General features: G+C 51.3%; 1 protein-coding gene across 2 annotated transcripts; it reads left to right on the top strand.

Annotated features, from left to right (window-relative positions):
- LOC149334254 (sulfotransferase 1A1-like) lies at positions 1-23,043 on the top strand. Of its 2 annotated transcripts, XM_089555097.1 has the most exons (3): positions 27-114; positions 7,241-7,529; positions 21,914-23,043. In XM_089555097.1, exon 3 carries the CDS (start codon positions 21,945-21,947, stop codon positions 22,893-22,895), a length of 951 nt encoding a protein of 316 aa, XP_089411223.1. In that variant the 5' UTR covers positions 27-114; positions 7,241-7,529; positions 21,914-21,944; the 3' UTR covers positions 22,896-23,043. The 2 variants fall into 2 exon arrangements, with proteins under 2 accessions (XP_089411222.1, XP_089411223.1); XM_089555096.1 differs by lacking the exon at positions 7,241-7,529 and having other exon boundaries at positions 1-114.
- The last annotated feature ends 281 nt before the right edge of the window (positions 23,044-23,324 follow it).

Below are 23,324 nucleotides of genomic sequence, written 5' to 3'. Positions count from 1 at the left end.
GCAGAGCAGATGGTTCATTCCAACGTGCTATCGCTCGTGCTGCACAAGGTACAACCTTTTCTCTGGCCGGCAAACTTCGCTCAGGCCTGTCCTCTTCTTACCGCGTCTCGTCTGGTAAGTGTCATAATTTTCACCGCTACATCTGCGTGAAAAAAAGAATCCGTATTTCCTTTACTAACAAGCCTCTGCGCAACAAAATTAAAGAGGAAACACAGTAACATCATTCTATTTTCACTGAAAAAAAAAAGTTGTCGATATCGCACTCGTACTTCTTTATCCACCTCAAAATCCTACGAATGTTAAGCGCTCTTGCCTTCACCTCCTCATATATGCCAACATAAGTAGTTTATAATCCTAAGAAATCCCAGAGTTGCACGTGTTCACCTGGGCGCAGCACGTCGTTTTTGAACACGCTCCGCCAAAGCGTAACATAATGTAACGTATGATGAGACTCTTTAAATGAGACTTTATTCAGCGTGTTGAAGAGACAGCGCCGTAGCGTTTCATTCTGTACAGCCTTCTCAACGCGTTATCAAAATGAACGCGGCCGCTAATGACTAGCAATACTCTAGGTTAACGCTTCTACTTCGTTACTTGCAGCAAAATATGTTCCTTACTTTTAAACTACAAGTGGCGCCCATGCGTAAATACGGTGGAAATTGGGCAGAACCTTATCATGATTTAGCTATTATTGCGCAGGAGCATCACATGATAGTGGGACGCTTTGTTGTCAAAAGCATTCCAGATCTGTGACCAAAATTATTTTAGTAAGCACTTATTGCAAAGCAAAATCACCAAATCTTCGAGACCGGTCATTTTTTTTCTTCCTCTCAAATAAAAAATACTTTTTCTCATGCCTAACAAGAAGCGCACTCTGGCCGTATCGTAAACATGAACCGCGTATTCTCGCTTAAAAGAAGGTAAATTATCCCGCATACATTTACAAAAGCAAATTCACTTTTCATATTTTATTAGCGAGGTATTGTTTAATACAAAATCGATTACGAAACCTCCGACGGTAGTAAAAACCAACTTTAAGCACTAAGCAGAACATTAAGAAACATCAGATCTGTTCGGGCCATGCTGTGCTTTTCAATGACCGGCTTGTCGCCTTAGGCGTAATGGCGCAAATATGCACTTCCATTCCTCATTGAAACACGTGATTGTGTTCTCTTCACAATAAAAACGTTGTTTCTATCAACATCTCGTGTCTCAGGTGGCGGGTTTCAAACATAATCATCCTGTTCTTCACGGCTATATTGCAGCTTCCCACGACAATAGAATATATTTTAAAAATTCTCTATATTCAACAGTGTGATTACGTTTCAGTATTGATAAACGTTAGAAATAGGCATAGTGTTGTGTTTACTACCATATCATTTTATGCAGACACAAATGCATTCGAGCATTTTATGCAGTCCAGCGGTCAGGAAGACAGCAACAAGATTTGCAAACGAAGCTCTTTATATGGGATGATTTGCGCACGCGAGAGAACTTAACAGCACGGCAGCGGCGTGGAAAGAGAAGTTTATTTTTTTTCTAAAGGAACAAAAATACGAAGCAAAACAGTTGAACTGAAGTCTGATCTTTCAAGCACATGCGCAGTGACGCAGCACTGAGCATGTCAGTATGGCAGTAAGAAAGCCGACACTCGACCGCCGCGCAGGACGATAAAGTATGTCGACCATTTGCGCAAGAACTCAGCCTCGCTCATTGACAGAGCGTCCACGCATGCTTGTTCAAAGAGGCGCGTGCGGAGGCGCTGCAACATTGGAAACATTGTTCTTTGCGGACGCCCATTTAAGGAAGCCGCTCCACGCTGACGCCACAAAACGAACATGCGGCGGCGTAGACAGAGAAGTTTATTTTTTTCGAAAGGAACAAAAATACGAAATAAAACAGTTGAACTGAAGTCTGATCTTTCAAGCACATGCGCAGTGACGCAGCACTGAGCACGTCAGTATGGCAGTATGAAAGCCGACACTCGACCGCCGCGCAGGACGATAAAGTATGTCGACCATTTGCGCAAGAACTCAGCCTCGCTCATTGTCAGTGCGTCCACGCATGCTTGCTCAAAGACGCGCGTGCGGAGGCACTGCAACATTGGAAACATTGCTCTTTGCGGACGCCCATTTAAGGAAGCCGCTCCACGCTGCCGCCACAAAACGAACATGCCGACACACAAGAGCATATTTGTAAACAGTTCGCGTGAACTAGTGCGCGCTTCGAGGCGGGTTACGAACATTCGTGACACTAGTACCCAAAAGGTGCGCGCCACTACACAGTCGAACATTGCGTGCCGCAATGTTTCTAAGAGACCGCACTGCGGGCATCGGGCGGAGGGCGCCACGCCCCACGCCGCAAGGCGGTCTCTTGTGGGCAGGACCCGCCAGCCTCGCCGCCAGCCGAAGTCCCTGACATCTGCAGGAAGCGCAGCTGAGGTCAGTTGGCGCCAGCGTGCCCGTCTCGTTTTCTGGAGTTGTTCGCGTGTCAGCTCAGCTACCGTTAGTGCTTCACACATCCTGGAGGGCGGGGTTTCATCAACATCCAGATCGGGCACGCTGGCAGACAACGACGCCAGTGTGCGACGCACGTTAACGAAAAATACTGGCGGCCGCTCGGCTGTAGGGCCAACCACGTGTTGTGCAAAAAAACACGTTACGCGCTGTACCCAGAAAGTATGTGAGGAGTGTTCTCCCGGGATAGTCTGGGTTGCGTACAAGATCTCGTACTCCTCGCAAGGCGAGCACATTGCACATAGTCCGGATACAAGGTATACCAAACCCACCCATGTACGATGGAAGGCGCATGAACATTCGTGACACAAGTTCGGTTTTGCCCGCCCAAACGAAAGAGCCACGGCCGAGGTTAGCCTGCGAGCAAACGTGCGCGGTGGGTTTGCGACGCGGGCGACAAAAAAACATGCGGCTAGGATTGTGGACTTAACTAAATAGCAGCGCTCTGCCATTGAAAGGCGGAACGTTGACGCCACCGAGAGTCGTTTCTCAGCTTTCGTGTGGAGGTTAGTCCAGGTTTCGCGGGCTACTTCTCCGCTGGCGAGGAATACTACTCCCAGGACTTTCACTCCCTGCACCCACTCCACCTCGCCCGCAAGGTTCGGTGTGAAGGTGCCAAACCTTAGTGCCTTGCTTTTTCCCCTGTTCAATAGGGCCCCTGATATCTCGCTGTACTCGAGAAACAGCCGCGAAAAAGCGGCGTAGCTATCCTCGTCCTTGAGGAAAAGCGACACGTCGTCGGCGTAGGCCGAAACTTTGATTTGGCCCTGGCCAGGCAGAGGGAAGCCGCGTATGGATGGACTGTCGTTAATGCGCCGGATGAGTGGATCCAGGCATAACACGAAGAATGTTTGGGAGAGAGGGCATCCTTGCCTTATGCCCCGGGTGACTGAGAAGGGAGCGCTCTGGTGGCCGTTTACGGAGAGATGAGCGTTCAGGTCTGCGTAAAGTAGGCGCAGCCTGCTGACAATTTGCGGCAGGAATCCGAAGGCTTCGAGGACTCCGAACAAATACGAGTGTTCCACCCGATCGAATGCTCTCGCCTGATCGAGTGAAACAAAACACCCGGTGAAGCCCGTCCTGCTGGCAAATGTTGACAGGTCTCTAGTGAGTGCCAATGCAGAAAACACAGAGCGGTCAGGCACGCTGCTGGTTTGAGCACGGTGGATTAGGTGAGTCAGGATCGTCCGCATTCTTCTGTTTAGTAAAGATGCGACTATTTTGTAGTCTGTGTTTAAGAGGCTTATGGGCCGCCATGCTTGCGGGTCGGAGGGGTCACCGCCCGCTTTCGGAATGAGTATGATGCGGCATTCGCGGAAAGAGTTTGGACGTAACCCATCCGCGAGAAAGCCGTTGACCATTTTCAGCAGTGCTCCTTGGATCTGGTAAAAAAAACGTTGAATAAAAACTTGTTGGAATGCCGTCTGGACCGGGGGCAGAGGCTGCATTCATACTCTGCAGGATGGCGTGCAGCTCTTGGCTTGTGGCTGGTGAGCAAAGGTTTTCATGCAGCTCTTCAGCTACTCGTGGCAAGTTTCCAAAAAAGCTTTGTAGAAGCCCGTCATAACCATCTTGAAGATTTAGCCAACTGTCCGTAGAGAACAGGTTCGAGAAGTGACTTGCAAAGATCGTGCAGGTATCGGACGCGGTTTTGCTTTGGGTGCCGTCTGGGAGTGTCACGAAAGGCACAGTAGCGGGAGCTAATTCCTCTGCCGTGCCTGCGCGTACGTGTCGTAGCACAGCCGGGTCTGATATAGGCCGCCCGAGCTGGTGTGCACGACTAGCTGCCCGTGATGACTGGCAGAGCAACACGTGGTAACGTGCTTTAAGTAGACTCAGGTAATCGCTCATGGCAAAGGTTAAGGGTGCTCCCCTTTGCACTATACGGATGCGCTTGAGGGTGTCATTCAGTGCATGAGTTACCCAGCGTCTGCGGTCTTGACCGGCCGCCACCAGAGTTGCCTGCCAACGAGCCTTGAGTGTGTCCCATGAATCAGTCGCAACGAAGCTCTTGCACGATGCTGCCAACGCCGTACGCAACGACGCCACGCTTTCCGGGTCCGCCAGTAGGCTCGTGTCCATGCGGGGGTGTCCTCACCAAAGTCGAGCCTGACTGACAAGGGGTGGTGATCGGAAATCACCGGCGTGCCTGCAGGGAACGCGAGAACTTCGCAGCTAACGACAAAAGAAGCGAGCTCTGGTGGAAAATAGAATTTGTCTATCCGACTCGCTGACGGTGCTCTCTCCCACGTCGCTCCAAAGGCATCCCCGTGAAGCTGCACCCACGCGTCAGACAAGCGGAACTGAGTCATTCGATCGCGGAGCGCGGGGGCACCGCAATAACGGAGACCGTGACCCTGTCCGCGGACGTCACGGTCGATGTTAAGTACACAATTGAAGTCACCGACGATGAAAGGGGGGTAGGGATCAAGGAGGAATGAGTCGAGGCGCTCAAAAAAATCAGAACTACTAGTCTGCCGTGCTGGCGCATATACAACCAACGCACGTACCCGCCGCTGGTTTAGTGTGAAGTCGACCGCAAGAGTGCGGCCGTCCAGCCCGAAAGTGCAATGAGCACCCGCGCGCAGGCAGGGGTTTACAAAAACGACACCCACACCGCACATATGAAAATCAGTCAACGAAAAATAAGCAAAAACAGAAAACCGGGTGGTGAAATTCAGCACATCAAGTGAAGTACGGAAGTTGCATTCCTGTAAAAACAGGATGTCGACGCCCCAGGCCCTGGCAAAGTGTATCACCTCTCTCTGTCTGTCTACGGATTGAAATCCCCGAACATTCAGGGAGAGGAGATGCACAACCGCCATGACTGCCAAGAGCACCGACGGCATAGCATACAACCTAAAGAGCGCTGCCATGGGCGGCGCTTGGCGCGCACGTTTGAAGTCTGGTCGGGAAAAGTCCATGTTTTCGGGGCCGTCGGCGCTTGTGGCCTCGCTCACCGGTTGCTGCGTGGTCTTGGCGACGCTCGCAGCTGAAGCCGATGCCGACGCCAGGGTCGCCGATGGGAGGGTGTGGCTGGCTGGTGACGGGAAGCGCGCGTCGTCCGCACCTCCAGGAGTCGTCGGTCCTGACACCTGGCCGCACGTCAAGTCGCCTGTCAGGCGAAGCGGCGTGACTTTGTCCGGTACGTCCACCAGGTCGCCCGACGCCACGCTCGACTCATCGCCGCTGCTGCTCTCGGTGTTGAAGGAAGCTGTGCGGGGTAGCGGCGGCAAGGGTTCCGCGAAAACAGCACCGAACGGCTCCACCTCGTTTGAAGGCGTCCCCTCGAGCTGCTCCTTCACTGGCACCTCCGTCGCGGGGGTGGGCTCGGGCTCCCTCGGGCTGCTGGTCGTAGGGTCCGCGTCGGCAACAGGCGTCCGGACAGTTGGTGTGCTCCGCGTTTCTGCGACCACGTTGTCCTTGCTCGGTTCCTTTCTCGAGGCGGCGGCCGCCGCATAGGACCGTGGTCGCAGGCAGTCCGCTGTGGCGTGGCTTCCACCGCAGCGCCTGCAAGCCGCTCCGCATCCGGCCGTGTCGTGGCCGAACACCTCGCAGCGAGCGCACCGCGGCGTTCGACACGCCGCGCCGATGTGGCCGTCCTGCCCGCAGCGAGAACACACCTTCCGGACGCCTCGGTAGTCAAACATGACGCGGTGGCCCTGGACGGTGAAGAAGTTCGGCACCACCTGCTTCATCTCGATCCGGACCACGCGCGTCCCGTTGCCGACGTGACGACGGCCCTTGAGGACGGGATGGGTGATGTCAAGCACCTTGCCGTAGGAGCTCAGTGCCGCTGCCAGCGCCGCGTCTCCCACGAACAGCGGCACACGAAAAGCCGTCACGTGGACCACGGCAGGACCCACGCAGGCTACTGGGACGGAAGTGCCGTTCACGTTGAAGGCGCCTTCCACGAGCATCTTCTCCGCCGCCGCAGCCGAGGCCATGGCGACGCAGAACTTCATGCCTCCATGGTGCTGGAGGCTCTCTAGCCCTTTCGGGCCGACAACCAACTCGATGCCGTCGACGATGTCGTCAGCTGTCGCGTCGGAAGTAACTGTAAACGAAAAACAATGCGCCTTTGGGGGCGGCGCACGGAACACCGGAGGAGCAGCAAGGCCCGGGCCTCCCATGACGTCACGGGTGGCCGGCTGGGCTGCTGCTTGCACGACCTTCACGCAGTTTGCCCGAGCACCGGCAAAGGCACGGCGCCTAGGAAGGGAGGCTGGTTGCGGTACTTCCGGGTCGCAGTGGATCCGGGGCCCGCCTGCACTTATCGTTGAAACTTCTCAGGAAGCCAGCGCCGAAAAATCTTCGCTGGGTCTGGACGAGCTCGGGCAGCAACGGGCGTGCTCGGCGGTCGTCGAACTACGAATGCCCGCCGCTCGCCGCATCGCTCAATTTAAAGCCGGCAAGGAAACTTCGAGATAACAGGTCAAGATCATCTACAGTAATCTGGAAAAACGTACATGCACTCTTCATGGCTGCGATCAATCGAGATTAGTCCGGTCGCTCCTCGCGTCACGAACGAAAATAATAACACCCCTTTCCTGCGGCCTTGAGCGCGATCGAACAGACGCGTGGCAATATTGCACGCGAGTAACAGCTGTCGAGGTTAGTTACCGTCACCAGACTGCCTTTCAAAATGTTATGACTTTAACTGTTATGCGAGCTGGACGCTCCCAATAGGATTGGATTGGAGCAAACTTTATTTGTGCCTGCAGTTGGGCGCTCGCGCGCCCCGACGAAGGCCTACGTCGTCTACGAGGCTGCCGTTACTCGGCGCGGGTCTCCGCTCGCCGTTGCCGGCTCGTTGCGTCCCTGCCTTTCGAGCGCCCCGAGGACCTGCTGGACGGCCCATAGCTGTTGGTCATGCTCGTTGCTCTTCGCGGCTGCCTCCAGCCGCGGCGGGATTGTTCCTGATCTTGCTTCCTTTGGATTTCTGATGCAGTCCCACAAGATGTGCGTGTGATCTGCCGCCTCCCTCCGGCAGACTCTACACGTATCGGTCAGGTAGGTCTCGGGGTACATGCGATGCATCAGTCCCGGGCTCGGTAGCGATCCGGTCTGGAGCTGTCTCAGTAGTACCGCCTCCGCTCTACTCAGCCTCGGGTGCGGGGGTGGGAGAGTCCTGCGAGCCAGGCGGTATGCCTTCGTGTTTTCCCTGTAGTCGGTCATGCGGTCCTTGGCTCCGAACCACGTCGGACGGTGTGTTGCCGGGGCGCGGTTGGTTAGCGCTCGCGCCGCTGCGTGTGCCGTCTCATTGTGGTTCGCACTGCGTTCAGACGCGTCGCCCGCGTGCGCCGGAAACCACTTGATTCTTACTCTTCTGTCTTGCAGTTTAGACGCTTGTAGTACGCGCTCGGCCTCCCTGCAGACTTGGCCTTTGGCGAAGTTTCGCACCGCCTGTCTCGAGTCACTTAGCACCGTGTAGCAGTCTGCGTCGGCGATGGCCAGGGCGATGGCCACCTCCTCCGCTTGTTCCGCTCCGGCGCTTCTCACGCTTCCCCGCAGGGAGGCGTCTGCAGCATGCAGACGTTGGTGAGTGGCGACACCACCGGGTTAACCCGAGCATCCGCAGGGACATCCCCGCAGGGGGATGATGGTGAACAATGCGTCACCACGGACCCGAGCATCCGCGCTTAGCCGTGCGTGGCATCGCCGTGTCCGGGGAAAAGGGGATCCTGGTGGTTGAGCCGATGCCGAGCGTTTGGACCCTTAAGGCCCCTCGGCGGAGGCAACACACCACTTTGGCCCCAGCTTCCTGTAGACGGCACCTCCGGCCTGACCCGACCGGGGGAAATCGGCAGTCGCCTTTTCCTATCCTCCCCTCTATCTTTCACTTTCCTATTTCCTTTCTTACGACTCTTCTGTCTCCTCCTCTTTTCTTCGTTTTTTCCCTCTTTTTCCTGGCGGCGAGGGTTAACCGTGTGTGACCAACTACCCTGAGTTGAGTCATATTAGGTTATAGTTAAGGTGTACAGCTGGCGTGGGCAGGACTTGCCTTCAAGTTCCTGTCGCGTCCCCTTGTTGGACTACATGGTGGGTGGCTGCCACCATGGCCGAAAAACCAAATTTTTTTATGGCTCCCCCCCTTTCAAAACTAGATCGCTCTCTCAAAAGAGTGCGGAACGAAGCATCAGACTTTTTTTCGAAAAAGAAACCTACATTCTCAAAGTTTCATGTGATACATAGCAACAGTGACCAAAAGCAAGCTCGAATAATATCCCCATTTCTTGTAACCAAATGTTTAACAGATACCTTAGGGCCTGGCTACAAGGTATCCAAAATGTCCAGCGGCGACCTACTCCTCGAACTCCGTGAGAGCATCCAATGCTCGAAACTCTCAAACATTGCTTCCATAGGGGACATCTCTGTCTCCGTGACTCCCCACCGATCTCTTAACACAGTTAAAGGCGTTATCTCAGAAGCTGACTTCATCCATCTAACAGAAACCGAAATGCTTGAAGGACTTTCTGATCAAAATGTAATTGACGTGCACAGAATCAAAATCCGCAAAGACAACAAAGAAATAGACACCAAACACATGGTCCTCACGTTTAACACCAGCAGTTTGCCCGAAACGATCGATGTTGGATACCTGAAAATCACCGTCAGACACTACATATCCAATCCCCGCCGCTGTTTTAACTGTCAGAAGTTTGGCCACGGCTCACAGAGTTGCCGCGGCCGCAAAACCTGCGCGAAATGCGCTTCGAAGGACCACCCTTCTGAGGAATGCGACGCAGCCCTACGCTGCGCGAATTGTGAAGGAGATCACGCTGCATACTCCAGGGCGTGTCCGTCCTGGAAAAAGGAGAAAGAAAGAATCACCATTAAGACAAAAGAAAACATTTCATTCAAAGAAGCGAGGAGGCGTTTTGCGCTTACCAATTCATTCTCCTTCACAGCAAAACCAAACTTCGCTGATGTGGTGCGCGGGGGCGTAGCACCACACAGCGCTCCGGCACCTGCCGCGGCCACTTCCACCGCGCCTGTGGCAGTGCCATCCACGCCCCAGGCTGAGACAGCGAAAGCTGCTCTGCCAACTACAAGCCAGGGAGTGCCGGCCCACAAGTCAGCATCCCGCAGGACTTCCCCCCGTCGGGGGAGGCCTGACACCCACACACCCGCGGCTTCTTCGCGGTCGTCCAGCACCTCTTCCGAGGTGATGGACCAAACTCCCAGCCCGCCTGCTCTACAGCGGCGGAACAGCTCTCTTGAGCGAAAAAAAGGCAGGGCTACCATAACGGCCCCAGAACATAAGTAAACCTCTCGTTGCTCCTACCCCAAAACATAAACATGGCTTTTCTAGTTCAGTGGAACTGTAGAGGAATATTGAGAAATTACGATGACATAAAAAACATTTTAGGGTCAATGTCACCCGTAGCCTTATGTCTCCAGGAAACCAATCTAGGTCCGCAACATATGAACATCCTGAAGCATTATAAAACTTTTAGACGAGATCGTGAGCAGGCAAATAGACTCTCTGGAGGCGTCGCGATTATCGTACAAAGCGGCATTCCTGCTCGAGAAATAAAACTCAGAACAAAACTTGAAGCCGTTGCGGTCAGTGTCGTCAGCCATAAAACAATTTCTCTCTGTTCTGTATATATTCCTCCACATTCTACATTAACAGTCCACGATTTACAAGAACTTATCAATGAACTTCCAGAACCGTATCTAGTAGTTGGGGACTTTAACGCTCACTCCCCCTTTTGGGGAAGCGAGCACTGTGACTCTAGGGGTCAAATAATCGAAGATTTTATCCTCACAAACAATGTATGTCTTTTAAATACAGGAAAAGCCACCTACTGCTCCCCTGCCTCGGGGAAAATGACCTTTTTAGGTTTGTCTTTTAGCTCACCTTCTGTTTTTAATGATTTTAAATGGGATGTCATTGACAACCCATATGGCAGCGATCACCTCCCTATACTAATCACTTTAACATCCCCACCGGAAATAATCCCCACAAGGCCACGGCGCTGGAAGCTTCACCTCGCCGACTGGTCACTTTTTAGAGCAAAGGCAACTTTAGAAAATATAGTTTTAGAAAATCTTACTATCGACCAGATAAACGAAAAGTTTACTAATTGTATCATAACTGCCGCACTCACAGCTATTCCTCAGTCGTCAGGAGTGACGCGACAAAACCATAAAGTATGGTGGACAAAAGAATGTAAAGAAACTAAAAAACAACAAAACAGAGCTTGGGGTAAATTCCGTAGGTATCCGACACATGAAAATCTCTTAATTTTTAAAAAAGCAAAAGCAAAAGCTCGGTACGTCCGTCGCAGTGCCGAGAAAGCTTCATGGCAGAATTATGTTTCATCTATCAACAGTCAGATCCCATCTAAAAAAATGTGGGAGCAGGTTCGAAAATTAAACGGTAGCTTTTCACCATTCACAATTCCGCTTTTAACAACACCCGGCACACAAACAAACATAGAGGCACAGGCAAACATACTAGGGGAACATTTCGCTGCAGTTTCAAGTTCATCTCACTATACACAGTGTTTTTTAAAATACAAAAACACAGCTGAAAAACAGAGGCTCCCAACAATTGGAGGCACAAATGAAAAATACAATTGTCTAATTACCCTCCAAGAAATCAATAAAGTACTATCTGCCGGCAAAAAAACTGCTCCAGGACCCGACGAAATACACTATGAAATGCTTGCGCATCTTTCCGAGCCAGCCGTGGACGCACTTTTAAGATTCTTTAACACAATATTCATGTCTGGGAAAATACCGGAAGCCTGGAAGAAAGCTATTATTGTACCTCTTCTTAAGCCTAGTAAACCCCCAACTTCTCCTAGCAGTTATAGACCCATAGCCCTGACTAGTTGCCTTGCCAAATCCTTCGAAAGTGTCCTAAATATAAGACTAACCTTTGTTCTTCAATCTGGTGAACTTCTTGATATCCATCAGTGTTGATTTAAAAAGGGATGCTGCACTACAGACCACCTAGTCCGCCTTGAAAATACTGTCAGAGAAGCTTTTATACACAAGCAACACTGTCTTAGCGTCTTTTTTGATTTAGAAAAAGCATATGATACTACCTGGAGGTTCGGGATCCTCCAGGACTTAGCTGAGCTTGGCATCCGTGGCAGAATTCTGGACTCAATTAAAGACTTTTTGACTAACCGTTCATTTAATGTTCGTCTAGGCTCAACCCTTTCGAGGGATTTTATTCAGGAAAATGGAGTGCCTCAAGGGTGTATTTTAAGCACAACTCTTTTTATTGTAAAAATGAATTCTCTTTACAAAATTATACCAAGGTCCATAACATATTCAGTCTATGTCGACGATCTTCAGATAGCGTGCACATCTTCCAATATATCTACATGTGAAAGACAAGTACAACTTACAATCAACAAACTGGCAACATGGGCAGACAAGAATGGTTTCCAGTTCTCACCACAGAAAACAGTAGCCTTACTTTTTTCACTGAAACGAGGCTTGCACACAGATCCCACATTACACCTAAACCAAACCACACTGCCTTTAAAAAAAGAACACAAATTTCTAGGCATCACCTTCGATAAAAAGCTTACTTTCCTGCCTCACATAAACGCACTAAAGAAGAAAGCGTCGCTATCACTGAACATACTTAAAGTCCTTTCACGCAAACACTGGGGTTCTGATCGGGTATGCCTTCTACAGATTTATCGCTCTGTAGTACGTTCCGTTTTAGATTATGGCTGCATAGTGTATGGATCAGCACGGCCATCGTACTTGAAGCGACTGGATCCTGTGCACAATATGGGTTTGCGTCTTTCAACTGGTGCTTACAGGACATCACCCATAAAAAGCCTTTACGTGGAAACCAATGAACCACCACTTGCAGACAGACGAACAATGCTTACATGCTCTTACATTTTAAAGATCCGTTCCCAGCCTAAACACATCTGTTACCCACTCGTTACAAAGTGCCCATCCCGAACACTATTTACCAACAAACCTCTAGCAATCAGACCACTTCTTCTCCGCTTTGAAGAGAAATGCCAAGAACTAGACATACTGAACATATTACCTAATATTGCCCGCAGACCTGATCCACTCCCGCCTTGGTACTGCCTACCATCTGTGTGCGACTTCACATTAACACAATTTCGGAAAAAACATACACCACATGAACAGATATTACAAGAATATTTAGCACTCAAGGAAAAATACAGAGAATACGAAGCATTTTATACCGATGGATCAAAATCGGCGCACTACGTGGGAAGTGCTGTAGTTCAGAATAATTGGGAAAAAATAGTACGGCTACCTGAGTGTACATCCATTTTCACCGCCGACGGTTACGCAGTCTTGGTGGCTGTAGAAAAAATAATAAATGAGAACATTCAGAACAGTATCATTTACACTGATTCTCTGAGCATACTAACCTCACTTCACCATAGCAATGCAGTGACACCACTAATCGGGGATATCATACATAACATAACAAGCGCGATAATACAGGGACAAGACATAAAATTTTGCTGGGTTCCCAGCCACATTGGAATTGCTGGCAATGAGAAAGCAGATGAATGTGCTGGAAAAGCTCGGAACAAAGAAATAAAGAAAGTGAACATCCCCTACAATGATTGTATGAAGTTGGTACAGTGCAAGTTAAGAAATAAATGGCAGTCGCAATGGAATATTGAAAGAAATAATAAGCTACATTTAGTAAAACCCATCCTAGGCGAATGGAAATCATGCTCACACCAAAAACGATTCATCGAAGTAATTTTATGCCGTCTCCGTATTGGACACACACATCTCACACACAACTTCCTACTTACAAAAGAAGACAAACCTGTTTGTGAAAAGTGCGGAGATGAACTAACAGTAACCCACATATTATTCTCATGTACAGTACTTGAATCACTAAGAAAAAAACATTTTACTACCTTTTACAAAGAACACATTCCTTTTCATCCAGCATTGATTTTAGGCAAAGATGCACTTGTCAGTATACCGCGTGTTTTTAGCTTTTTAAGGGAAGCCAGTATTCTTCATCAACTCTAATCTACTCACCCTGTGCTTCGCTACATACAATTATACACCTCAGCCACTTTCTCAATCACGAGAAGGAGGCTGAGGTCTTTATCTGAGCTGTTGGGAGCCTCGAAATCCTTGCCGAGCCAAGGATGTCTGCGGAGGTAACCCAACCTTTAAAAGTTTCTGCTATCAGACATTTTTTTAAAATTCTTGTCTTTCTTCAGCTAGTTAGTAAAAATAACTTTTAGGCCCTTTACACCACCGTTTTTATCCACTTTGTTTTCAAACTCTGCTCAAGCATATTTTTTCTATACCTTGTTCTTGGCGCATGATAGCCTTAGCTGCTTATGCGCCAATAAACCCAACACAACCCACAACCCGCTTCTCACGCTCGCTGCCGTCCTCGTCGCGCCGGTCGACGCCTCTATGACGACCGCTGCGAAGGCGTTCCGTTGGTATTCGGCCACGCCCACGTACCGCGCGTGCTCGTCGTTGGCGTGCAGGTCGATGAGAGCATTGGCCCTCGCTGCTCTTCTTTCCTTGTTATACTCGGGGTTCATGTTCTTGGGTATGGGGTCGATTCTGGTGTGGCGTCGGACCTCTTCGGGGACGGGGAGCTTCGTCTCCGCCTCGTTCGAGTGTCCTATTCCCAGGTCGTCCAGTATCTTCCTCCCAGCTTTGGTCGTGGACAGCCGCTCCAGTTGAGACGTCCGTTGCGCTTCGGCTATTTCTTCGAGCGTGTTGTGCATCCCGTGTTGTGAGAGGCGGGTCGTGCTCGTGGACTCGAACGGGCCCAGCGCCGCCTTGTACGCTCTCCTGATTATTACATTAATTTTGTTGCGTTCGTGTTGCAGCCATCTGTGGTAGGCTGCAACGTATGCGACGTAGCTGATGATGAAGGATTGGACGAGCCTGATTAGGCTCTCCTCTCTCATGCCAGCCTTCCGGGAAGTGACTCTTTTGAGGAGTCGCATAGCGTTGGCCGCTTTTGCCGTGAGACGGGCGATGGTTTCGCCGTTTCTTCCATGCTTTTCGATGACCATGCCTAGGATCCTGATTTTGCTGACCTCGGGGATCACGTTGCCGGATTTGGTTATGATTCTGATTTTTTCGCATTCGCGTTGTCTGGTCTTGCATCTGCCATTGTTGGTAGGTGGGAGTATGAGGAGCTCTGATTTGCTCGGCGAACATCTCAAGCCGGTGCCTTCCAGGTGGTCTTCTACCACGTCGACGGCGGCTTGCAGAGCGCCCTCGATGTGGGCGTCGCTGCCGCCGGTCACCTACAGTGTGATATCGTCCGCGTAGATGGTGTGCCTGACGTCTTCGATGCCCGCGAGCTTCTTGGCCACTCCGATCATTACCAGGTTGAACAGCATCGGCAAAATGACCGATCCCTGCGGTGTGCCGGTGCTCCCGAGCTTCTTCTCTTGCATTTGTAGGTCGCCTGCTCGTAACTCGGCGGTTCTGTCCGTGAGGAAGTCCTTCATGTAGTTGTAGGATCTTTCGCCCATGTTGAGCTTAGAGACTTGGGACAGAATCGCCGAGTGTTTCACATTATCAAAGGCGCTCTTTAGGTCAAGACCCAGGATTGCCTTGTTGTCGCGGGCGCTGCCGCCATTGTCTATGATTTGGTATTTGAGCTGCGGCATCGCGTCCTGCGTGCTGAGGTGCTGTCTGAAGCCGACCACCGTGGCCGGATACAGCCCTTCTCGTTCCAGGTAGTCTTGCCACCTGTTGAGCAGAGCGTGCTCCAGCACCTTGCCCACGCAGGACGTAAGCGAGATGGGCCGAAGGTTGTCCGTGTCCGGTGGCTTCCCCGTTTTGAGTATCAGGATAGTCTTGGCTGTCTTCTACTGCTTTAGTAGCGCGGCCGCTCTCCAGCACTTGTTGAAGTATTTTGCGAGGTTCTCAATCGAGCCGTCGTCGAGGTTCTTGTTCATGACGAGGTCCGGGCCAGCTGCCGACGGCTGTTTAGGGCGTGCAGGGCAGCGCGGACCTCCTCGACGTCGATGTCACGATCGAGCTTCGCGTTGGGTAGGCCGCCGTACGGCGCGTGTTGTTCGGTGGGTGTAGTGGGCAGGTATTTGTCATTGATGCGCCTGGTGACTTCATCGGCGCCGTGTACCGAGACCGCCCGATGTATGAGCTTGGCGAGTCTGTCCCTTTGGTGCGACTTGGTCTTGGTTTCGACGAGCAGGTGCCGCAGCAGGTTCCACGTCTTCCCGCTATGCATCTGCCCGTCTCCCACGTTGCAGATCTCGATCCACTGTTGCGTGCATAGAGCGCGGCAGTGCTCCTCGATCGCTCGGTTCACCTCCGCCACCTTCTTTCTGAGTCTGCGGTTGAGCCGTTGGTTCTTCCAGCGACTGAGTATTGACTGCTTGGCTTCGATGAGATGCGCTAGCCGGCTGTCTACTTTATCAATCGCAGCGTCCGTTTTAATTTCTTTGGTCGCGTCGCGTACGCTCTTGGTGATTTCGGCCGTCCACGTTTCTATGTCTTCGATCTCGCCGTCAACGTCTGTCTTCTGGCTTCTGGCGTCTCGGAAGGCATCCCAGTCTACCCATCTGTGTGTTTTGATGCTGGCGTCGTTGTGTTCCGGTATGCTGATTTCCACGATGGTGTGGTCGCTGCCGAGGTCGGTTCCCGTGTTTCGTCAGGTGATCGCGCCCCGGACGTTGTTCTTGACGAACGTGAGGTCCGGAGTGATGTCCCGGGGCACATAGTTACCGATTCTCGTTAAATGCGCCGGGTCCGTGATGACGGTGAAGTTGAGTTCCATGGCGTCTTGGTACAGGCCGCGGCCCTTTGCTGTGTACTTGTTGTAGCCCCAGGTTGGGTTCATCGCGTTGAAGTCGCCGCAGACGATTAGCGTGTTGCGGCCTGCCGCGGTGCTGGCTCTGTGTAGTATTGTTTTGAACCTCTGTTTTCTCTGCGATGGGTTGCTGTATATGTTGAGCAGAAAAATGCTTCCTTTTCTCTTCTTGCCCGGGATGATTTCGGTGAGTGTGTGCTCGATCTTGATATTGCTTTGCAGCTCATGCTCAATGAACGTGAGTCCCTTCCTGACCAGGGTGCACAGGCCTCTCCCGTCGGACTGGCCCTTGTGCACTCTGTAGCCGGGCAGGAACGGTGCGTCGGTGAGTGTTTCTTGTAATAGGATCACGTCTGGTTTGCGAGCGGCATGTGCGATGTGCTGTTGGATGACTGCCTTCTTCCTTGCGAGGCCGCGACAGTTCCACTGCCACGCTCTTACGGCTGCTGCTGCTGTTGCGTTGGCAGCCATGGTTGCGTTGGTGTGTACGCGGTTCCCTGGTTGGGTGGATGTGGCGCGAAGAGGGGCGTAAACGTCGGGTGGCTCACTATCGGCTGTAGGGTCCTTTCGATGTAGGCTAATCTGTTCGTGTTCTCGGCCTTGGTAGGTCTCCATTGTTTGTTTCATTGCTGTCACCGCTGCGATGTTCGCCGTGAATAATTGTTCGAGTTTGGTGAACCTCGCTTCGAATTGGCCCTCGGGGTTGTCGATTCGATTGTTCTCTGTTTGCTTGCGCGTGGCCTTGACGGCTCGCTTCTTAGCTGCAGGTTCCTCTACGGCTGTCTCCTGGGTGTTCATGGTTGTCTCGTCGGTCGTGCTTGTGCTTGGCGTGAGTCTCTGTGGAGGCTCGTTGTTGCATAGCAGCAACTTACGGATCTCGGCGATCTCTCTCGTGAGGCTGTTGATGGTCGTGCGCAGCGCCGCGTTCTCTTGTCTTAATGTCTCGTTGGCTTCTCGCATCTTGTTTATATCGTCTTTCTTCGTGGCTTCGGTGATTTTATGCGCGTTCCTTATACGAGGTCTGTTAGAAAAGTATCCGGCTTTATTTCTTTTTGCGAACACCTGATGGATATGAAACAAGCGCGCTTACAGCAGCCGACCTTGAACCCTCGTGCGCATGCACGAATTTTTTCCCGCCTGCCGATAGCGTCAGACGCTGGGAAGCAGCGTTTGAGTGAGGGAGTGCGCAGTGCTCTCGTCGGTTTTTTGTTGCAAGGAAAATGGCGGAGCGAGAGGAGCAGCGCTACTACCTCAAATTTTTCCAGAAACTTGGCCATAGCCAAGTGGAAATTATTCGAAATGTTCAGACGGCTTTCGGTGATGATGCTATGAGCAGCACACATATTAAGCAGTGGTGCAACTGGTTTAAAGACGGCCGCACATCCGTGGAGAGAGAGCCACGCTCCGGTCGGCCACCAACATGCCGAAATGACCAGGTAATTGCCGAAGTGAACGCTGTGGGGATGCGGGACTGTTGTGTGACTATCCGAGAAAATGCGGAAGAGGTGGACATCAGCAATTTTTCTGCACATTCCATTATCACCGAAGATTTGGCCATGGAGAGAGTTGCGGCGAAATTCGTGTTGAAGCTGCTGACGGTGGAGAAAAAGCAGCTTCGTGTTGAAGTCTCACAGGAGATGCTGGATTCCACAAACAGTTACCCTGACTTCACCGACGCCATAATCACTAGTGACGAGTCTTGGGTGTACGGGTACGACTCGGAAACCAAATCCCAGTCGTCACAGAGGACGCATTCCACGTCACCAAGACCAAAGAAGGCCCGACAAGTGCGCAGCAATGTCAAAGTGATGCTGACTGCTTTTTTGACTCCCTCTGTGTGGTACACCACGAGTACGCACCCCACAGGGTCAAAGAATGACTAAACAGTACTACGGGATGTCCTCCATCGCCTACGTGGTGCTGTGCGGCTCAAGAGACCGGAATTGAGGTCAACAAGAAATTGGCGCATCCCATCGCGGCATTGCTCCTGCACATTCCTCGCATTTGATTCAGACTTTTCTGGCGAAAAACCAGACTCCTGTAGTTCAACAGGCTCCTTACTCTCCTGATATGTCCCCCTACGACTTCTGGCTGTTTCCTAAAATCAAGAGGTCACTGAAAGGAGCGCGATTTCAGAAAAGAAAGGACATTATGGCTGCAACGACAGCAGAGCTGAATTTCATTCCGAAAAGGGTCTTTTCAGAATACTTCCAACAATGGCAGCACCGCTGGGAGATGAATATGGAGCCCCAAGGAGACTGCTTTGAAGGTTATTAGGTTTCTAACGCTCCAGTTATGCCAGTTTTTTTTCTTCGGCCAAAGGTCGGATACTTTTCTAACAGACCTCGTATTGTTCCCTTTAGCTGCGTCAGCCCAGCTGACTCGCTCACGTGATGGTGACCTTTTCCTACTAAGGCTTCTCTTGCAGCTGCTGTCTCTGGAATTTGGCGCGCGGTTTTCTGATGGAGTCCTTGACTTTCCCGCAGCTGGCGGCTTGTCGAGTGGCGGGAAATCGCTCTCCGACAGCAGCTGGCGTTCGGCCTGTCGGCGCTCCCATTGTCGCTTGCGCACTACGTAGGGGATCTTATATTTCGCCTTGCATGTTCGATCTCCGGTCGGGTGTTCGTCCCCGCACAGCTTACATTTAGCGGTACAGCGATGGTCTTCTTTGGGGTTGGCGATCCCGCAGGCCAGGCACGTCTTGATTTTGGGGGTCGGGCACACGTCCTTTCGGTGTCCCACTCTGCCGCACTGCTTGCAAACGTCGATCTGTTTCCTGTAGAGGCGGCACGGTATCAGTGTGACTCCGTATCGGACGAAGTTCGGTACCTTGGGTCCCTGGAACACCACGATCGCGGTGGTCGTGCTGCCGATCCTTTTTGCGCCCACTGCTAGCGGGTTTCTCTCGTTGACGATGTTCCTATCTCTCTCGTCGGTGCTCGCGTCAATGGGGATGCCTCTGATGACGCCCTTTACGGTGTCGTGAGGAGCCGTGCGGTATGCGCTGACTTCGTAGGAGTTGTCTTGAATATAGATTTCCTGTATTTTAGCGTACCTAAGCGCGTTGTCTTCGTTCGGTGTACTGACGACCATGATGTTCTGTTGCGTGTTGGGGCAGATGGTGTCCGCGGCGCTTTCCTCGCTCGTGATCTTGGCCGCGGCGAGTATGGCCGCAGCGACGGTAGTGGCGCCGATCTTGACGATGTCCAGTCCCCCTCTGGGTCTGACGACTATCTTGCTCTCTTCCAGTGGCATGGCTGGCATGCGTGCTGCCTTGATGGCCGAGGCTCTGACGTTCTTGTGGTATTTCGATTTCGGGCTTGTTTGACTCCCGCCGGGTCCGTCAGGCTTGCCGCCGTCGGGGGTCCGCTGGCGCAGCCTTGACATGCGTTCGCCCGCGAGCGTCCATCCGGCGTCGTTGTGGTATTCCTCTGGTGATATCTCTTTTCCTTGAACTTGAATGCACATTTGGTTGTCCACGATCATTGTAGACGTAGCGGACGCCTCCCTCGTCGTAACGGACGCCTCCATCTCGCCGGCCGCCGAGGAGTACGGCAGGCGGCGACCGGTGCGACGGTGCTGGGCATAGCGTCCGCGGGACAAGCTTAGGCCTAGCACTCCTTCACACGGCGGCGGTAGAAAAAGTCACAAAATTTGGCAAAGAAAAACGCACCTCTAGGGTCAGCTGGTATCGGTCGATGCCGCTCGCCTTCACGGACACATTGGTGCAAGGAAAACTTTGTTTCGAGGTAATTAGCACTGCGTTATTGGTTAGCAGTGACAAAGCCGATGTGAACACGTCTGCTCCGGCGGCATGGAGGCAGCGTCTCCGACGCTGCCAAGAGGTTTTTGTTCCAAGCAACGTGCATTTTGCACAGTCTTTGCCAAAAGTAACCAGGCCGCATGGTTTGCTTCTCATTCGTATTGTAAAGCCCTCAAACCTCACTGAAGATTAAAAAGTTCTTTGAAAGTGAGGACAGAGATTTAGAGCTTGAGGTCTGGCATAGTAGCTTTAATGTATGTCTGAGAAGCTAACCGTGCAGCCTGGTTACTTTTGGCAAAGACTGTACAAGTAAGGGCCTTCTAGAAAATGACTTTTCCGCCAACCTGCTCCCCGTGTGTAACGGACGAATTACCATTCGAGTAAAAAGCTTGCATTTGTATGAAGAAACTTTCAAACAAACCCAGAGATCTCTAGAAATATTTTCTGAACAGGCGCGATAAAAATTAATCGTACTATTCACAAGCCCTAGTAAAGTTTACACTGGAATACTTGGAGCTGTGACCTGTATTTTGTATGCACACAAAAACCTTACCTTTCTTGCTCTCTTGGCACTCAGCATTCTTTAACTATTTTTTATCATTGCGTGCGACATGTACCACAGCTTTCATTCCTGAAAAGCTTTTTACATCTAGGTTTTATTCTAATAAGCGTAAAGGGTCGCTGCAAGTGGAAGCAATCTTCAAGAGTGTTCAAAATGTTTGTGTAAACAAAACTATTTCTTTGCTATAATCCCAATGCGAGGCCCATCTAGAAAAAATTTCACTTGAAATATTGTTATAGGATAATTTTAATAAGAGATACCAGTTCGTGATGAACTGAAGTTTAGCACTGAACTAGAGTGAAGTTTAGAAGTTTACAGTGTTGTACATACTGAGAGAGAGAGAAAAGGACGGAAAGGCAGGGAGGTTAACCAGGCGATGCCCAGTTGGCTACCCTACACTTGGGGAGGGGAACAAAGGGGAAAAAAGGAAAAAGAGCGGCAAAGAAATGAGTCTGTCAAGTGTCCATCGACCACTATGTCACAGGGACAGAGGGCGCGCACAGAAAACTTAGATTATAGGCGGCAATGCAACCCTGAGTCCCTTAGGAAATTCAGGAGCGCTTTCACCGCTTTCCGTTGTCTGGAAGGTTGCGTCCAAGGCCCCAGAACGTTAGACTCTGTTAAAGGACGCGAGTCCAAGCGGAGCAGAGAAGCAACTAGGCAACCGCGCTCTCGCTCAAAACGAGGGCAGTCACAGAGGAGGTGGCTGATCGTCTCGTCACAACCACACTGGCCACACGCAGGAGAGTCAGCCATTGAGATGAGATGGGAATAGGCGTTTGTGAACGCCACTCCCAGCCACAGGCGGCACAACAGCGTAGTATCACTGCGGGGGAGGCCGAATGGTATATGATGTTGGAGCAAGAGGTTGAAGTGATGCGAGCGGGGTGTCCAACCTCCAGGGGCAGACCACGATGTTACAGTCAGGTTTCGGGCGAGCAGTTGAAGGTGCCTTGCTGCGTCAGCTCTTGTCAGTGGTATGCGGACAGTGTTGGTTGTCTCGTGAGCAGATCGAGCAGCATCGTCAGCTAAGGCGTTACCAACAATGCCGCTATGGCCTGGTACCCACTGGAAGATGATTTCATGGTCTTGTTCGATTGCCTGGTGATGCAGATATCGTATCTACTCATGCGAACAGAAACGGCACGTCTCTACTCGTTCATTGCAACCTAAGCGAGAAACCGATATCATTACATGTAACTGTTGTGCCGCCATCACCTTAAATTTTCTCGACATTTTTATCTCAACGATCGCGCTCTTTGCAGGGGGGCCATGTGAACACAACTCAAGCCAAAGATGAAGCCGTTCGCTAAACTTGTAGATGGCATCCCCAGGGACCCGCACTGCAACGCTGAGCTCCTGAGGGAGGCCTTAAGATTTCGTCCAAGGAAAGACGACCTCGTCGTGCACTCCTACCCCAAATCCGGAACACACTGGGTTCTCTACATATTGCAGCTCATTCTTAAAAGAGGAGAGCCTGTGAATTCTTATCAGGAGTTCAAAGAGAACATGCGCTATCTTGGAGTGGTTGAGTTGGATGGCTGGGAGCCAAGCCTGCCCCTACGGCTCTTGCAAACGCATCTACCACCGCGAAAAGAGACAATAAGCGCCGAGGCAAAGTACATCTACGTGGCAAGAAATCCGTGGGACGTAGCCGTATCGTTGTTTCACATGGTAACCAACCTGAGCATTTACCGCTTTCAGGATGGTTCGTTTGATGAGTTTCTAGATGCGTTCTTTAGCGATGACGTAGCTGGTTACGGAAACTACTTTGACAACGTCATTTCCGGGCATGCCACTAAGAGCGAACCTAACGTGTTGTTCATGACTTACGAAAACCTGTTGGAAGATACAAGAGGCACGGTAATGAAAGTCGCCCACTTCTTGGGAGAAGTCTACGCCCGTCAACTCGAACTGGACGAAGAGTTATTCCGAAACCTACTTGCCCGATGCACGGCCGATCACATGAGAGGTACAATGATTGAGGCCCTTGATAAAAGCTCAGGTCCCGAATTCAGCGGCCTCGCGGGAAATAATCAAGTAACATGCAAGGATGGCTATATGGGTGACAGCAACAAATATTGCTTCGTCAGAGAAGCCAAGGTTGGCGGCTGGAAAGAATATTTCTCCCCAGAACAGCTCCAGCGCATGGAGGCTGCAATAAGACGAACGGAACTGAAGTCGTCAGTGATGAATCTCTGGAGGAACATACGAAGCGAGGCCTTTGTGGCCTCTGGTATGGTGTAATAAACACACGGAAGGCATGTTTTTTTCATATTTTTATGTGCTTGCCTTTATGTGGGTTTGTTTTCTTTCTTCATGCCAAAACAAATTATAGGTGTGTATCTCAGCCGGCGCGTCAATTCCCAGGTGAGTCACAGCGCACCTCTGCTCTCTCTTCCTTTACTTAGCTTTTCGCATGCAAATGTCACTTTCTGTGTTTTTTAACTTTGTCTCAGTGCTATATTCCACGGCGGTTTCGCGCCCCTCATAAATTTCCCTGTTCTTTTTCCGCCGGAACGGTTAACCTGCACGATCTCTTGCGGCTCCTCACGCAGCGTCCCCGATTTCATTGTGTGAGGTAGGCTTTTTAAAAGCGCTGCCAGCGTATATTTCACCTTTGCATCTCATGCTTAGATGCGTGCACATCTAACCATCTGCATCCGTTTCCTTGAT

This window comes from Amblyomma mixtum, chromosome 8 (assembly GCF_055824585.1).
Source record: "Amblyomma mixtum isolate Tamu chromosome 8, ASM5582458v1, whole genome shotgun sequence".
Lineage (NCBI taxonomy): Eukaryota > Metazoa > Arthropoda > Arachnida > Ixodida > Ixodidae > Amblyomma > Amblyomma mixtum.
This window is presented reverse-complemented; position numbering and strand designations above follow the sequence as displayed.

Bases quoted from the DNA above. Each gene is read 5' to 3' on its own strand.
- LOC149334254 (XM_089555096.1), top strand. From the start codon at position 21,945: ATGAAGCCGTTCGCTAAACTTGTAGATGGCATCCCCAGGGACCCGCAC.